At 45.2% G+C, this 19226-nt stretch overlaps 1 protein-coding gene across 2 annotated transcripts in view; it reads left to right on the top strand.

Annotated features, from left to right (window-relative positions):
• Positions 1-19226, top strand: part of palld (palladin, cytoskeletal associated protein) — a 262041-nt gene that overhangs the window by 72003 nt on the left and 170812 nt on the right. For both annotated transcript variants that reach the window (XM_052019755.1, XM_052019756.1), the window contains exon 9: positions 4779-5085. In XM_052019755.1, coding sequence (XP_051875715.1) covers positions 4779-5085 — 307 coding nt within the window. The remainder of the gene's footprint in view (positions 1-4778; positions 5086-19226) is intronic.

Genomic DNA, 19226 nt, shown 5'->3' on the forward strand with positions numbered 1-19226 from the left:
ATGTTGCAGTTATGGTATGATCTGTCTGGATGGCACACGAACAAAAGCTTTTCACTGTATCATGGTACATGTGACAATAATAAACCAATTCCAATACCCAAAGGTTAGTGGCTTGGTAGGTTAATTGGCCGCTGTAAATTGTCCCCAGTGTGGAGGTGAGTGGTAGAATCTAGGGGGAGATGATGAAAAGGTGGGAAGAATAAATAAAGGGTTGTTTAATAGTTGTCCTGGTGTCAATGGGCTGAAGGGCCAGTTTCCATTCAGTGTATCCCTATAATGCCATCTCTTCGGGGATTGCAACAAGAGAGCTTGTTGTGTCTGAGACACCGTGTTGGCAATACTTCTGTCAGGGAGTTAATGGTTCTGGTTGTACTTTCTCTGTGGCAACACACCCAAAGCCAACTTCATGATTTGTTTACCTAAGCTTATGTAACACTCATTCCAACTCTGCCTTATCTACTGGGCATTCACCACATTAGCTATAATTTTGAATCCTGAGCTGGCTCCTTGATGCAAAGCGAATTCCCTGGATTTATCTGAGAATAGCAGGTTGAGTGACTTATTTTTGAGGAAAAGCATTGGAAGGGAGCAATAATATTCCTTCGCCCAGATCAGGGAGCGTCTCGTACTATAAATCCTGTGTAGCCAGAAGATGACACATAACAATTGCACATTGGAGGTAACTTGCCAGGATCTCCTCCTCATCCTCATCTTTTCCCCTCTCACAACGTACTCTGCCAAAATAGTGCAGAAGAAAGCTGGGCAATTTGCCACGGTTCCCTCCTAACATTAAAGTTCACTTAGTCACTGAGTTTAAATGGTCAAGAGAGAGCCTTCTGTTTATGCAACTGTAACATAAAAAAGAATAGGGAATTTTGGCCTATTTTGTCTTGGATTGAAGTCTAAGACTTGGATAAACCAAAGGACATAGAACAAATGAATTAGGACTAGGCCATTCAGCCCCTCAATCCTGTATCTACCATTTCCAGCAAAACTCCGATAATCTGGCATCCGATGGTTCAGAAATCCTGAAGGTCAGGCATCATGGTTCACTCATCAGACTGGAATGTGAGCCGAGGGTCTAGAGACCAAGCAAGGTCTGTGGGCAGGTCCGAGGGTCTGGGTTTGCAGACTGAGCCAGGGTTGGGGTCCAGAACACAGAAATGTGGGTTGGTTTACATCCAGAGTTCTTGTATAATTCCTGCTCCCAAGTTCACTGGAAAAATTATTATGCTGCTGTGTAATATGTAAAAACAGTGACATAAAAGTATGATTGGATATTAATAGGGTAACATCCAATAGTCTGGAAAATCTGCTGCTTCTGCACCACCAACCTCAAGGGTGCCAGATTATAGGAGTTTTGTTGTTCAGATCATGGCTGATCTGATTGTAACCTCCACCTCACACATCCGTTTACCCTGGTCAAGAATCTACCTACCTTGGCCTTAAAAATATGCAAAGACTCTGCTTCCATCGCATTTTGAGGAAAAGACTTCCATGGACTCGAGACCTTCAGGAGAGAAAAAAAAATTGCCTCATTTCTGTCTTAAATGGGGGACCATTTTAAGCAGTGGAGTAATAGAGTCATACAGCGCAGAGGCAGGCCCTTCAACCAACTGGTCCATGCCGAACAAGCTTCCCATCTAAGTTAGTCCCATTTGCCCGCATTTGGCCCATATCCAGCTGAACCTTTCCTATCCATGTACCTGTCCAAGTACCTGTTAAATATTGTTAACGTACCTGCCTCAACCACTCCCTCTGGCAGTCATACTGACCTCTCTGGGTGAAAAGTTGCCCCTCAGGTTCCCATTAAATCTCTCTCCTCTCACCCTAAACACTTGATTCCCCAACCCTGGGAAAAAGACTGTGCGCATTCACCCTATCTATGCCCCTCATAATTTTATACACCTCTATAAGATCACCCCTCATTCTCCTATGCTCCAATGAAATAAGTCCCAACCTGCTCAACCTCTCTCCATAACTCAGTCCCTCAAGTCCCAGCAACATTCTAGTAAATCTCCTCTGCACTCTTTACGGCTTAATGGCATCCTTCCTACGGTAGGGTGACCAAAACTGAACACAATATTCCAAATGCGGCCTCTAGTTCTAGATTCTCCTACAGTCGGAAACATCCACAAGGTAACTTCCAGAAGAAATATTGTTGTCAAATGCACCGAGGTATAGTGAAATGCTTTTGTTGGTATGCCATCCAGACAGATCATTCCATACAAAAGTACATTGTGGTAGTACAAAAGGAAAAAAAAACAGAATGTAGAACATTGTGTTACAGTTACAGGGAAAGTGCAGTGCAGGCAGACAAATAAAGTGCAAGGGTCATGACGAGATAGATTGAGAGACCATATAGGAGGTCTATTCAGGAGTCGTATAACAGCGGGATAGAAGCTGTCCTGAACCTGATGGCACACGTCCTCAAGCTTTTGTATCTTCTGCCCAATAGGAGTGGGGAGAGAATGACTGGGGAGAGAGGACTCCTTGATTATGTTGGCTGCTTCCCTGAGGCAGTGGGAGGTGTACACGGAGTCACCGGAGGGGAGGTTGGTTTGCGTGATGGACTGGGCTGCATTCACAACTCTCCAAAATTTCTTGTGGTCTTGTGAAGAGCAGTTGCCACACCAAGCCATGATGCATCCGGATAGGGTGCTTTCTATAGTGCATCTGTAAAAATTGATGAGTCATTGGGGACATGCCGAATTTCCTTAGCCGTCTAAGGAAGTAGAGGCGCTGGTGAGCTTTCTTGGCCATAGTGTCCACGTGGCTGAACTAGGACAAATTGTTGGTGATATTTACACCTGGGAACTTGAAGCTCTCAACCATCTCCACCCCATCACCATTGATAGATATTGATAGATACTGTATATACCATTGATATATTGCTGCCTACTCAGCCTTGCCCTGCTAAAGTAATAATTCAAGAGCTCAGAACCCTATAAAAAACCTACTCTTGTCAGGAGAGTTTCAGCATACCCTCCACCCAGATTCTCTTTCATGCCAGAAGATAATTATTCCAATTTATTTTGTGTTAGTTACAGAGAAGCTGATTTCCACTGAAGGTATTTCCCTTAATCTCATGCCTTCCATTTATTGGCAGACTACCACTGGATTCTAGAGAACAGACTTGTCTGTAGTAGCACGGGACACCTGTGGTGGTAAGCTGAAGAATTCCCTCTGGCAGCTTGCCCATACCGCAGACTTGTGTAAAAATCCAGGTGTCCTGCGATGATGGAATGTGTTCAGTCTCTCCAGTGGATGAGAAATGATGCTCGTCACTGGGTTAATACAGAAGGCTACCTGCCCGATTGTCATCCTGTCCACCATCTTAAACATCCTCCCACCTCCACCTTTGGTGGCTCCAGAGTTGTACAGAAGAAAAATGGGCCCTTCGTCCACCACGTCCACGCCCACTAGTATAATTATCTGTATAGTACTAGAGGCACAGTGGTGCAGCTAGTAGAGCCACTGCCTTGTAGCGCCAGAGACCTGGGTTCAATCCTGACCTCAGGTGCTGTCTGTGTGGAGTTTGCACGCTTTCCCTGTGACTCCTTGGGTTTCCTCCGGGTGCTGTGGTTTCTTCCCACATCCCAAAGACATGCCGGTTGGTAAGTTAAATGGTTGCCATAAATTATCCTGAGTGTGTAGGTGAGTGATAGGATCTGGGGGAGGGGGGGGGAAGTTGATGGGAACTGGTAAATTGGTTTATTATTGTCACATATACCGAGGTACAGTGAAAAACTTGCCTTGCATGCCGTCCATACAGATCATTTCATTGTAACAGTGCATTGAGGTGGTACAAGGGAATGTCGGGAGAATAAAGAAAATGGGGTTACCGTAGGATTAGTGTAAGTGGGTGGTCGATGGTTGGCGCAGACTCAGTGGGCTAAGGGGACTGTTTCTGTGCTGTATCTCTCTATGACTCTATAACTAGTCCCATTTACCTGCATTGGGTCCATAGTCTTCTCTGTCTCGCCGATTCAAGTACTCCGGGTGCTCCGGTTTCCTCCCACATTCCAAAGACGTACGGGTTAGGAAGTTGTGGGCATGCTATGTTGGCGCTGGAAGCTTGGCAACACTTACAGGCTGCCCCCAGAACACTCTACGCATGGGTGTTATTGTGCAGTATGGGCTTGTTAGGCCAGAAGGGCCTGTTACCATGCTGTATAAATAAAGTTTATAAAATTTAAAGAAATCCATTTCCATTCTTCAGCTCATCTCCCTAATTGATCAAGATCAACAGTCTACCTGTGCTGCCACTTTCATTGATATATGATGTACGTACCCCAAGGATCCGGACACATCACAGCTTGGTATGGCAACTGCTTTACTCAAAACTGCAAGAAATTGTGGAAAGTTGTGGACACAGCTCAGCACATCACAGAAACCAGCCTCCCCTCCATGGACTCTGTCTATACCTTGTTGCCTCGGTAAAGCAGCCAACATAATCAAGGACCCCTCCCACCCCAGACATTCTCTCTTCTCCACCCTCCCATCAGGCAGAAGATACAAAAGCCTGAGAGCATGTAGCACCAGGCTCAATCACCAATTATTAATTACTCAGAAGCAATTTACAGTGACCACTTAAGCTACCATAGGCAAATTGCTGACTCTTGCATAGTCACCCAGTTCTAGTTTGGAAGGGGCAAAAAATACTGTCCTTGCCCATGAAACCCATGAATGAGAAACAACTTTGCCATGAAGCTCTGCACCCATTGACTAAATAGGTGATTTATTTCTACAGCTCTTCTCTCTCTCTTTCTGTGCAGGAATTGAAGTTTCATCAAATAATGGAAGTGATTTAGTGGACAATCTTAGCCCATCTCCTCAGACTGAAATCAGTTCTCTAGAACTGCCTCCTAAGAGGATAGTTGACCCTGTCCAGGTGAACAGCCTTGAGATCAAACCAAGTGTGGCTGCCTTCCAACTGGAGCTGAACTCAACCAACGATAAGCCTAATGGTACCTCATCCAGCCAAGAGTTCAACGGACCAAACCATAGACAACCCATACAGTCCGCCGTCCCGCTACCCTCTCCTGTAAAGGAACCACCGCCGCTCGCTGCCAAACCCAAGCTGTAAGTCCTTCAGTTTGTTCATTAATAATCCATTCATCTACCATTGAATAGACCATCTTTGGAATGGATATTTTAGTGGAATGTTTTCACATCACTTTTATCTATGTTAAGATAAAACTACTCAATGTACAGACACAATTCTGTTCAACATTTTCTGAGGCTCTGGGAAATACTCAAAAAGGATTCACAAGTTGTACCCAACAAGGAAGATAGATACAGGATGGGGTTTCTTGTATGTACTCCTAGTGCACAATCTATATCAATCATGTGAATGATGTAATCAAGTATAATATGTTCAAGTTTGCAGATGATACAAAGCTGGGCGCCAGTGTGGGCTGTGCGGAGGATACAGAGAGGCTTCAGGAAAGTATAGACAAGTTAAGTGAACAAATGAGGACATGGCAGGTGGAATAATGTAGAAAAATGTGAGGACATCGGTCGAAAAAATAGAAAAATAAATATTTCTTTTAAATCACGAGAGATTGAAAGGCGTTGGTCTTCAGAAGGATCCAGGTGCCCTTGGACATGAATCACTAGAAGTCACTGAATATATTTAAGAAAGAAGTGGATAGATTTCTATCTATCGAAGGGCACGAAGGAGTATGGGGAGAGGGCAGAAATGTGTTGAGATAGAGGCTCAGCCATGAGGATATTGAATGATGGAACAGGTTTGAAGGGCTGAATGGCCTTTGACTGTTCCTATTTTCTATGTTGCTATGAAAGTCTGTTCCAACAGTTTAAAAGTCAGAAAATGCATTTCAAGCAGTCTTGTCCATGAGATTTTTTGTTTGCATTTTATTTGCCAAGCCTAGTTTTTTTATATATAAAATGGCTCCCCAGCTTTTAGTTGTACTATCAATAGTGACCAGAGGCCTGGATCTCTGATGTGAAATCACCATGATCATCCAGCAGCCCCATCACTGAGCTCCCGGTTACACTCAGTCAGCTATGTTGGGCTGGTCACGTTTCCCGAATGCCAACAGACTCCCGAAACGGACACTCTGTTCTGAGTTCTGTCATGAGATGCAATGACCAGGTGGTCACAGGAGAAGATTTAAGGATGTACTCAAAGCATCCTTGAACCAATGCAGCGTCCCCACTGACTTGTGGGAAGCTCTGGCCCATGACCACTCAAATTGGGATGTCTTTGAGAACCTTCAGGCTGTGCATTCAGAGTGCGCAGAAGCAACAGGGGAACGCCTCACCTCTCTGACTACCCACGCACATGTCCCACCAAGCCCTTCCTATGGGAGGCTCTGCATTTCACACTTTATGGTCTCATTAGCCACATCAGAGTCCACAAAACCAGAATGGAAGCAAGTCAACCTTAATTTATTGAGGACTTTGGACAATGGTTTGAATTGTCACGTGTACTGAGATACAGTGAAAAGCTTTTGTTTGCATGCCATCTAAGCAGATCATGTCATATATAAGTGCATCGAGGTAGCAAAAAGAAAACAGAATACAGAGTATAGTGTAGCAGCTACAGGGAAAGTGCAGTGCAAGGAAACAAATAAAGAGCAAGGATGATAAGATATGTTGGGAGAGCAAGAGTTCAGCTTTAGCGTATGAGCAGTCTGTCAAAAGTGGGATAGAAGCTGTCCTTGAATCTGGTGGTTCGTGTCCTCAAGCTTTTGTATCTTCTACCTAGTGGGAGAGGGGAGAAGAGAGAATGGCCAGGAGGATCCTTGATTATGACAGTTGCTTTCCCAAGGCAGCAGGAAGTATGGATGGAATCAATGGAGGGGAGGCTGGTTTGCATGATGGACTGGGCTGCGTCCCCAACTCTCTGCAATGTCTTGTGGTCTTGGGCAGAGCAGTTACCATAGCAAACTGCGATGCATCCAGATCGGATGCTTTCTGTGGTGCACCTATAAAAATTGGTAAGAGTCATCGGGAACATGCTGAATTTCCTTGGCCTTCTAAGGAAGTAGAGGTGCTGGCGCACTTTCTTGGCCACAGCATCAACGTGACCGGACCAGGACAATTTGTTAATGATGTTTACATCTAGGAACTTGAAGGTCTCAACCATCTCCACCTCAGCATCATTGATGTAGACAAGGACGTGTCCTCCACCCAGCTTCCTGAATTCACTGACCAGCTCCTTTGTTTTGCTGACACTGAGGGACTGCCTCAGAAGAAGGCAAATTCAAATTGGTCAGTGTCCCCCTGATTAGTATTGCAGTGTGTGAACATATGCGTGTCCCTCCCATACATATTCAATACAACAGGGACCAATAAGTAAAGAAACTGCTGCTATTGACATCGTACATGCTTGTATTCAATTTTATTAGAAGCTTAACATATCTTAGCAAGATTCCTGTTAAAGGGAAGGATATTAACACAAATGCCTCAGTATTAGAGCAGTGATTTCCAGCCCTGGGACTAAATGCTGAAGATCTCCTATGAAAATGCTCTTGTTTTATCTTCAGTGTCTATCTCCTAAGTGTGGTGCAAATAAATATCAGTAAGCAGACTGAAGTTATCGCATATTTGCTAATTATTGGCACAAACAGAGACTCTGGCGCAGCTTGAGCAAGTACTCAGTCCAAAGTTGCAAGCTCCAAACCAGATGTCCAAACCAGGAATGAAAGCTTCATTAAAATTTCAGGATCAAGGTCGGTGCAGGGCTGTTTGCAAAATTTAGCAGCGTGTTATCAATGATGTTTTTTATCAGGAAAGTCCCTTTCATTAGAGCCTAGCTAGCAAGCCAACTATAGGTATCTGTTTCAGCTTGAGGCAGAGGTATGGTCTGGCTCAATGCTGTGTTTAGGTCAGGCTGATTCACTTAGTATTACCGTTGTGCGTCTTCTGTTCTTGAGCAATAGCAACAACCGTGGCAAGTGTTTATTTCCACTCTTTCTGCAGTTGCTTTCTCGCTGTGTCTTATGTTTATGATGATCCAGAAGGAGGCCATTTGGCCCATCAGATCAATGGGAACAATCCCATCAGGCCTATTTCCCCTTTGTATCCTACACTTACTCCCTCTCACACATGGCCATCAACTCCCCCTTGATTCTCTTTGCCATTTACCAACACTAAGGGGTGACCTACGGCAGCCGATCTTTGGGATGTGGGAGAAAACTGGAGCACCCGGGGGAAACCCACGTGGTCGCAGAGAGAACATGCAAACTCCACACCGACAGCAACAAACAAGGTGCTGGAGGGACTCAGCAGGTCGAGCAGCACCTGTGGAGGGAAATGGACAGTCGACGTTTCGGGTCGAGACCCTTCATCTGTCCATTTCCCTCCGCAGATGCTGCCTGACCCACTGAGTTCCTCCAGCACCTTGTGTTTTGCTCCAGATTCCAGCATCTGCAGTCTCTTGTGTCTCCACATAGACAGCACCTGAGGTCAGGATCGCCGGAGCTGTGAGCCACCACTGTTCAATCCAGGGTTTAAGTTTATGTCCAAGCAGACTCCTACCTTTTAGGACCTTGTTTAATTATGGATGAGCAATAAATGTTGATGTTCCTGGTGGGCTATGGACATCACCAGGAATGCCAGCATTCATTGTCCATCCTTAATTGCCCCTTAGCTGAGGAGGAAGCTGAGAATCAACCACATTGGTGGGTCTATGTTAAAGATGACAGGTTTCATTCCCAGGGAGTAACAGTAAGGTGTGTTTTCTAGTGATCTGATGATGATAGCTCTTATATTCCATATTTATTCAATAAACTGAGTTTAAATTCCCCTGGATCTGTGGTAAGATTTGAACAATGTCCAGATCAATGGCCAAGCTCATGCAGTTGCTTCACTGCAATGCTGTCATACCCATGAGAAACTCTGCAACCAATGAAGTGCAGTCACTACTAATGAAGCAGCCAATTCGCACACACCAGCCTCGGAGTCCGGTGCAATATATGTGCAGTTCATCTGCATTAGTGACAATGGCTGAGAGATAAGTATTGTCCCATGGAACATAGAACAGTACAGCACAGGAATTGGTTCTTCAGCCCATCATGTACATGATGATGCCAATCTAAGGTAATCACATCTACCTGCACATGATCCATTACCCACCCTTCCCTGCCTATTCACGTGCCTGTCTAAATGCCTGTTATATATAGCTCTCGCATCTGCTTCTACCACCACCCCCTGCAGCCCGTTGCAGGCACCCACCACTCTCTGTGTAAAAAAAACCTTCCTCGCACATCTCCTTGAAACCTTCCCCCTCTCACCTTAAAGCTATGCCCTCGAGTATTTGACATTTCTACCCTGGGGAAATGACTCTGACTGTCTACCCTATCTATGCCTCTCATAATTTTATAAAATTCTATCAGGTCTCCCCTCAGCCTCTGACACTGCAGCCCAGTACAAAGAAGAGAATAACCCACTGTTCCAGAGCGATGGAGAGGACCTCGGTGTAATGTTACACCCTAAACACACATCGGTCTTGTTACTACACAGGCTAGGTTTGTGTGCTTAAGTCCCTGGAGAGGAACTTGAACTCTCAACTTGGGTTTGAACTTGCAGGGCACTGGAGAGAAGTGGGGGGACTGGGATTGCTTGTTGATAGAGCCAATTTGGACTCAACAGGCTGAATGGCCTCATTCTCTGCTGTAACTATTCTGTGTACTTGCTGACTTGGAGGCAAGATCCACATCCATTATGTAGGATCATGGAGTTATTCAGCATGGAAGCACACCCTTCGGCCCAACGCATCCATGTTAACCAAGCTGCCTACCTGAGCTAGTCCCATTAGCCTATGTTTGTCCCATATCCCTCTAAACCTTTCCTATCCATGTACCTGTCTACATGCCTTTTAAACATTGTAATTGTACCCGCCTCAACATCTGGCAGCTCGTTCCACATACCCACCGCCCTCTGTGTGAAAAAGTTGCCCCTCAGTTCCCCTCTTACTTTAAACCTATGCCCTCTAGGTTTAGACTACCCAACTCTGAGAAAAAGACTGTGCACATTCACCCTATCTATGCCCCTCATGATTTTATACACCTCTATAAGGTTCCCCCTTAGCCTCCTACACTCCAGGGAAAAAATCCCCAACCTATCCAGTCTCTCCTTATAACTCGAGCCCTCCAGTCCCAGTAACATCCTTGTGGATCTTTTCTGCACCCTTTCCAGCTTAATGACATCCTTCCTACAGCTCAACAACCAGAACTGCACACGATACTCCAAGTGTGGTCTCACCAATGTACTATACAGTTGTAATATGACGCCCGAACTCTTGTACTCAGTGCCCTGACCGATGAAGGCAAGCGTGCCAAATACTTTCTAATGAAATTACAATGAATCGTTGTAAAAGGGGAAGATAAGGTTGGATTGGAACCTTTTTGGTCAATCAAGACCTTGATGCAATGGGATAATTGACTGGTTACCCTATAAGAGTAGCATGATCTTGTTAAATGACAGCACAGGCTCAAGGGATTTGTTGCTTACTCCTGTTCCTACTTCATGTACTCTGTGAGCAGCGAGTCACTCCTCCTCGTTGTCCGATATCTGGCTCATATTTTCTACCTAATTGGTCAGAATGGATAACAATGAGCTCGGAACTCTTGGCTGCCTTGCTACAAAGCCTGAGGAACGTAAGTATTTACTCTTTCTTCTGTGCAATCAGCATTACTTTGAGTGAAAGGATTTACAGTCCACCAAACGACTTCACAGAGGTGTCAATTACATTTTTGTGGTCTGCCACGCCTATGCAATTTAGCTCAGCTGAAATAAATCACTGGAGCAATTAATCTTTGCTGTCTCTGAGATATTTTGGCTTCATTCTTCTGCTTCCCCTTAACAGTGTTATCCAGTACGTTCGATATACATAGAACATAGAACAGTACAGCACAATACAGGCCTTTCGGCCCACAATGTTGTGCCAAACTTTAAAACTGGCCTAAAACTATCTAACCCCTTCCTCCCACATATCCCTCTAATTTAAATTCCTCCATATGCCTATCTAGTAATCTCTTGAATTTGACCAATGTACCTGCCTCCACCACCACCCCAGGCAGCACATTCCATGCACCAACCACTCTCTGGGTGAAAAACCTTCCTCTGATATCTCCCTTGAACTTCCCACCCATTTCTTTAAAGCCATGCCCTCTTGTATTGAGCATTGGTGCCCTGGGAAAGAGGTGCTGGCTGTCCACTCTGTCTATTCCTCTTAATATTTTGTACACCTCTATCATGTCTCCTCTCATCCTCCCTCTCTCCAATGAGTAAAGCCCTAGCTCCCTTAGTCTCTCCTCATAATGTATACTCTCTAATCCAGGCAGCATCCTGGTAAATCTCCTCTGCACCCTTTCCAACACTTCCACATCCTTCCTATAATGAGGCGACCAGAACTGGACACAGTACTGTAAGTGTGGTCTAACCAGAGTTTTACAGAGCTGCATCATTACCTCGCAGCTCTTAAGCTCAATCCCTCGACTTATGAAAGCTAACATCCCATAAGCCTTCTTAACTACCCTTGAGTCACAACCCAATGCATCGCCAACAAAAACAGAAAATGCTGGAACACTCAACAGGTCAGGCAGCATCTGTGGAAAGAGAAACAGAGTCAATGTTTCAGGTTGAAGACCCTTCATCAGAATCCATTTTCATCCAATGTATCTCTGACCAGTAAAAAGATTGTGATGTGTAACCTAAGGTGTGTCTTGTGCCAGTGTCAAATGGTCTACTCCTGCTCCTAAGTTCTAATGTTCCTAACCTCATTGTACGTCTCCATCAGGGAAATGGTGAGATAAAAATGTGTGCAGTTATTTTCTTGATTGTTATCATAATTTTACTTCCGATGTTACCAAAATGAGCAGGATGAATAGGAACAGGTAGATAAATTTTTGAACTGTCGAGGAATTGAGAGCCATGTGGAATTGCCACAGAAGAGGAGCTGAGGCCAGCATAAATCAGCCCGAGTTATACGGAGAGCTTGGGCAGGCTAGAACTTTATTCCTTGGAATGTAGGAGACTGAGGGGTGACCTGAGGTGTATAAGATCATGAGGGGCATAGATAGGGTGAAAGCACACAGTCTTTTTTCCCAGAGTTGGGAAATCAAGAACTAGAGGACATAGGTTTAAGATGAGAGGGGAGAGATTTAATGGGAACCTGAGGGGCAACCATCACACAGGGGGTGGTGCATATTTGTAATGAGCTGCCAGAGGAAGTGGTTGAGACAGGTTTAAAAGACACTTGGACGGGTAAATGAATAGGGAAGCTTCAGAGGGATATGAGCCAAGCGCAAACAAATGGGACTAAGCTGAGATGGGCATCCTGGTCGGCATGGACCTGTTGGGCCAAAGGGCCTGCTTCCATGCTGTATGACTCTATGACTCTGTGACTTTAAAAGAATGGGGTAGGTAGACCTCTGTTATGTCATGAGGGTCTATCAGGAGGCCCAGATAAATGAGAGTGAAGAATTGTTTGTGTTTTGGAACATTGAATTAAATAAGTACCGAAAATCCTTCGCAGGTCAGGTTAATAACATTTTATCAGGATCAGTGTTTTTAGCTCAATAATTTACATCTACATTATAACAATTATGGGGAAATCACATGGTATCTGATTGTGAGACCTTAGGGTTGAAGTCCATAGCTCACTGAGAGTTGTGGACACAGCCCAGCGCATCACGGAAACCAGCCTCCCCTCCATGGACTCTTGTCTTTACCTCTCGCTGCCTTGGTGAAGCAGCCAGCATAATCAAAGACCCCACCCACCTGGGTCATTCTCTCTTCTCCCCTCTCCCATCAGGCACATACCTCAGTACAAGTGACAATAATAAACCAACACCAATACCAAATGACAACACTGGTAGATAGGGTGGTGAAGAAGGTGCTTGGAATGCTTGCCTTCATTGGCTGAGGCATTGAGTATAAGGGTTGGGACACCACGTTGCAGCTGTACAAAACATTGGGTCAACTGCATTTGAAGTATTGTGTACAGCGTGGTTGTTATACTACAGAAGGATGTGGTAGCAACAGAGACAGTGCAGAAGAGATTCACCAGGTCTAGGCTGTAATTACAAGCAGAGGTTGGATAGGCTGGGTTTATTCTCACTGGAACAGAGGAGGCTGAGGAGATGGCAGGGGAGTCTAGAACTAGAGGCATAGATTTAAGGTGAGAGAAGAGAAATTTAAGAGACATCTGAGGGGTAAGTTTTCACACAGAGGGGTGTGGTTATATGGAACAAGCTGCCAGTGGAGGTGGTAGAGGCAGATACAAATATAACATATGAAAGGTATTTGCACTGGAAAGGTGCAGAGGGAAATGGGCATAATGCTGGCAAGCGGGATTGGCGGTAGATCTTTTTGGATGAGGTAGGCCAAAAAGACCCATTTCTGTGCTGTACAATTCTATCATTGTATGACTCTGTTCAGGAGGGCCCCCGTTGCTCTGAGATTAATCTCGACACTCACCCACAGTACTACTATAAGATAAGATAATACATCTTTATTAACCACATGTGCATCAAAACACACTGTGAAATACATCTTTTGCATAGAGTGTTCTGGGGGCAACCCGCAAGTGTTGCCACGCTTCCGGCACCAACATAGCACGCCCACAACTTCCTAACCCATTGAGACGTGGGAGGAAACCGGAGCAGCCGGAGGAAACCCACGCAGACACGGGGAGAACGCACAAACTCCTTACAGACAGCGGCCGGAGTTGAACCCGGGTCGTTGGCCCTGTAATGCGTTACGCTAACCACTATATCACTGTGCTTGTATGTCCACTGAATCACGTATGTCCCCTGAATCAGACCCTAAAGTTTGTCCAGTTGGGAAGACCAGGGTTTGAGACTGGGACAGATTCCCACTAATCTCTGCTGCTGGGAATGGCCAGTCTGTGCTGTACTTCTCCCGGGGGGGGGGGGGGGCAGTGGGGGGAAGTAACTTTATTCTTTAAACAATACTTGAATACTCAGGCAGGATGGATTCAGAGTCAATGTAACTGGCCATTAAGTTGGCAGAAGTAATAAGTGACTGGCCACACTGTTCTCAATATTGAAAGGAATCGCAGGGTATCATTACACATCTCTCCTTCGGTTCCCACAAGCCTTTGGGCATGGCGGTGGTTTAAAGGTGTTTTACCCACAGAACTTCAAGATAAACAAGACCATTTCACAAAGTCATGGAGTCATAGAGCACTACAGCACAGAAAGCTGTAGCTCATTCAGCTCTTGGCTCGTTCAGCTCATTCACACTTTAGCTCTTTCAATCTACTTGAGCCCTTTTGAAGAGCAATCCAGTTTAGTCGCACTCCCCCACCCAAGGGTATGTACAAGGTGGGGGCAGGTAGGATCTTCTAGACCCTGACCAACAATTATTATAATAATATGTGAGTGTGTGGATGTGTACGTACGTTGTCCACAACAGTCACGATGGTCATGCTTGGTCATTGGTAATTGGTTTATTATTGTCACAAGTACCGAGACACAGTGAAAAACTTAGTTGTGCATGCCATTATTCAGATCATTTCAAAACATCGAGGAGGTACAAAAGGGAAAAGCAATAACAGAGTGCAGAATATAGTGTTACAGTTACAGAGAAAATGTAGTGCAGGTAGACAATAAGGTGCAAGGGCCATGACGAGGTGGATTGTGAGGTCAAGAGTTCATCTTTATCGTACAAGAGGTCAGTTCAAGAGTCTTATAACAGCAGGATAGAAGCTGTCCTTGAGCCTGGTGGTGTGTGTTCTCAAGCTTTTTATATATTTATTAGTCACATGTACATCGAAACACTCAGTGAAATATATCATTTTGCATTACTGAGAATGTGCTGGGAGCAGCCCGCACATGTATCTTCTGTCTGATGGAAAGGGGGGAGAAGGGAGAATGAACGGGGTGGGAGGGAACTTTGATTATGTTGGCTGCTTTCCAGAGGCAGCAGGAAGTGTAGCTGGAGTCAACAGAGGGGAAGCTGGTTGTCGCGATAGACTGGACCGTGTCCACAAGTCCCTCAAACTTTTCACAGTCTTGGGCAGAGCAGTTGCCACACCAAGCCGTGATGCATCCAGACAGGATGCTTTCTATGGTGCACCTACAAAAATTGGTGAGGTTCAAGACGGACCTGCCGAATTTCCTTAGCCTTCTGAGGAAGTAGGGTCACTGGTGTGCTTTCTTGGCCGTAGCATCTACGTGGTTGGACCAGGACAAGCTTTTGGTTAAAACCTTGTGCACCCGTCTGCCCTTTTTCTCCTACTTCCTTTAATCTTTCATTCTTCAAGCATTTCTTTTTGAAGGCCACTGTTGATTCTGTTTCCACCAGAGTGAGCAGTGGGTTCTATACTGACTCCGCGCCAGAGTGCACAGACTTAAGCAAATGAGGCACAATGGGGCTCAAACATGCTGTGTGTGGTCTCTTCAGTTCTGGAACTTTCTACATGCATTGCTGCACCCAACCCGCTGATAGTCACATAACACAATCCTTAAAATGGGACCGACAGCCTTAAAGCAACAATTATTGTTCACAGCTTGTTTACATAAATCACATCCAACCGACCAAAAATCACATTCCAAATCCCAACCACTCACTAAAATAAAAGATTTTCTTCTTTTTGCCTTTTGTTCCTTTCCCATCATCTTAAACCTGTGTTTATTCACCCATCGGCCAATGGAAACTTTCTCCTTGTTAAATCTTGCTAAAGCCTTTATAATTTTAAGCACTTTTTGCAAACTGTCCCTTAACCTTCTTGGCTCCAAGGAAAAGAACTGAAGTTTCTCCAGTCTCTTATGTGACTCTAATACTTCATGTTAACAACATTCTGGTAAACCACAGCATTGCACGAAGTGCGGGATCACTAGATTCACTCGGATCCCTGGCCGTGACGGTATATATAGAATCACAGTGCAGGAAGAGACCATTCAGCCCACCGTGTCCATCCAGAGCAACTCATTAGTTCCACGCACCAATCCTTCCTCTGTAGTCCTGCAAACTTTTCTACACTATATACTTAGCCAATTCAAGTCAAGTCAAGTTAAGTCAAGTTTATTGTCATGGGCACCAGTACAGTGAGGTACAGGTGCAATGAAAAACTTCCTTGTAGCAGTATCACAAGCACGTACGTTGACAACACACAGAACATAAATTATACATAAATTATACAAGACAATGAAAAGAGAAAAAAAGACTGTGCAAAACAAGACAGTGCAAAAGAAGATACAATCAGAGAAAAGTCCACGGCTGTGCAAGGGGTGGTCCGTAGTGTCCCATTGCTGAGGTAGGGTTAGGGTTGTGCAGGTCAGTTCAAGAACCTGATGGTTGTAAGAAAGTAGCTGTTCCTGAACCTGGTGGTGTGGGACTTCAGGCTTCTGTACCTCCTGCCCAACACCAGCAGTGAGAAAAGGGCATGGCCCAGATGGTGGGGATCCTTGGTGATAGATGCCGCCTTCTTGAGGCAACGCTTCCTGTAGATGCTGACAATGATGGGGAGGGCTGTGCCCGTGATTTACCGGGCTGTGTCCACCACTCTCTGCAGCCTCTTGTGCTCCTGTGCATGGGAATTGCCATACCAGGCAACTCCCTCTTGAAGGCCAGAATGCAACCTACCCCATCACGTCTACAGATTCCAACCACATGCTGCATAAATTCTGTTTATTTCTTTTGTCCCTTTTCATTGTCTTCCCCTTTATCTGTGGTTTCTAATTCTTGATCTCTCCACCAATGGGAACAGCATCTCACAATCTACTCTCGCCAGACCCTTCATTATACTGCATAATTTATCAGACCTCACCTCAGCCTTCTCCACAGTCCTGGCCCCTGAAATCTATCCTTGTAACTGTGGTCCCTCGTTCCAGGAACCACTCTCGTAAATCTCTTCTGAACCTTCGCTAATACCCTCACATCCTTCCTACGTTGTGGTGAATAGAATCGAACACAATAGCCCAGCAGACGCTGGATCAGTGTTAAGATAATACTTTTTGTATGGGACTTGCTTCAAAAAGCAGAAGCCATGGATTTAAAGTAATTGGTGGAAGGATTAGAGGGGAGCTGGAGATATTTCTTCACCTAAACATAAAACATTACAGCACAGTACAGGCCCTTCAGCCCACAATGTTGTGCTGGCATTTTATCCTGCTCTATGATCTATCTAACCCTTCCTTCCCACATAGCCCTCCATTTCTCTATCATTCATGTGTCTATGTAAGAGTCTGTTAAATGTCCCTAATGTCTGCCCCCACAACCTCTGCAGGCAGTGCGTTCCACACACCCACCACTCACTGTGTAAAAAACTTACCCCTTATACCTTCCTCCAATCACCTTAAAATTATGTCCCCTTGTGTGATGTGTGTCTGGAACTCACTACCTAAAAGGGAGGTAGACAGGGCTCAGATGGTATTGGTATCAGTATTGGTATTGGTTCATTATTGTCACATGTACTGAGATGCAGTGAAAAACTTTAGTCTCTCAAGCCATCCATACAGATCATTTCAAAACATAAGTACGTCGAGGTAGTACAAGTGAAACGCAAAAACAGAATGCAGGATATAGTGTTACAGTTACAGAGAAAGTGCAGTGCAGGCAGACAATAAGGTGCAAGGGCCACGATGAGGTAGATTGTAAGGTCAAGGGTCCATCTTTAAAGTACAAGAGGTCCGTTCATGAGTCTTATGACAGCGGGATAGAAGCTGTCCTTGAGCCTGGTGGTACGTGTTCTCAAGCTTTTGTATCTTCTGTCCGATGGAAGGGGTGAGAAGAGAGAATAACTGGGATGGGAGGGGGCTTGTTGGCTGCTTTCCAAAGGCAGCAGGAAGTGTAGACAGAGTCCATGGAGGGGAGGCTGGTTGTGTACTTGAAGAACTTTGACCTGCTCTTAGAAGGTGTGATGAGGCCGGGGAGCCCTTTGTCAAAAGGAACAGACACGCTTGTCCAAATGATCCTCTTTGTCATAACTTTTTTATGAGTCCCACCCAGCTTTCACCTCCTTCCCTCAGCCTCACCGACCTACCAGCTGGACAATGTCGGTCATTGTATTTGGAAATGTTTTGCAGATAAACTTTTACAATCTGGGGGGGACTGGATCCAAAGGGTAATTTTGATTGACGACATACTGGTGGATGCTGGCAGATTAGTGCTCCCTTGCCAAAGGATCAGTTTACAAATTAGCCAAACAAAGTTAAGCTACAGTAAGTGGACAACAGAGACCCATGTAAAATACCTTAAAACTAGACCCACAAAAAAGATTTTAAAATTGGTACATGTACAAATGTTAAAACCCATTTGTGTATAAATACCTTAAATTTGGTCTTATCTATGCATGCTTTAAACCTAGGCCATGTGCAAAAAAAAAGCCTTAAAAACTGTGTTTTGTATTGTATATGCAGAGCTAACTGCTGAGGCCTCTGTACAAGGTACACAGTTTGATCACGCTTGATGTGTGCAGTTCACAGAACTTGTTTCACCAGTCTGTTCCGCTGATGAACCTCCTTCACTGTCACTCTCTCTCACCACAAGCTCACCATGATCCCCCCCACTTCTCACTCCCCACACAAAATTGACCGCGATTTCTCTCTCTCTCCCTCTCTCTCACTCTCCCTCTCCCCCTTTCTCTCTCTCCCCTCTTTCTCCCTCCCTCCCTCCCCCTCTCCCCCACCCTCTCCCCCTCCCTCCCATTCATTTATTCTAACCATTTCCTCCTCTTTTTCTCTCTCTCACTCTCTCCCTCTCCCCCTTTCTCTCTCCCTCTCCCCCTTTCTCCCTCCCTCTCCCCTCCCCCTCTCCCCCTCCCTCCCTCCCCCTCTCCCCCACCCTCTCCCCCCTCCCTCCCATACATTTATCCTAACCATTTCCTCCTCTTTTTCTCTCTCTCTCCCCCTCCCCCTCTTTCTCTCTCACTCACTCTCCACACAAAAGTTTACTCTACCCCTTTCCAAGCTCTTCATTTGTGTCAGTATAATTCATGATGTCTGGACAAAGGGAGCTGTATACAAACCGTCAGTACACACTCGTTCACAAGCACTCACACGCTGTCACCCAGGGCGTTTGTTTAATTGCGTATTCTGATTGTAAGTGGGACCTGCCAACACTGTGAAGAGTTGTGTTTTCTGGCTGGAAGCCACATCAATTTTTCTGAACAAGAAAATCCCGAAGTTGAGTTACCTCAAGTTTAAGCTTATTGTCAGGGGCACACATACCCAGGGCATAACGGCCATGAAAGTGAGCTTTTTGCAGCAGCAGCACAGTACATT

The sequence above is a fragment of the Pristis pectinata genome, chromosome 7 (genome assembly GCF_009764475.1).
Source record: "Pristis pectinata isolate sPriPec2 chromosome 7, sPriPec2.1.pri, whole genome shotgun sequence".
NCBI classification, from domain to species: domain Eukaryota; kingdom Metazoa; phylum Chordata; class Chondrichthyes; order Rhinopristiformes; family Pristidae; genus Pristis; species Pristis pectinata.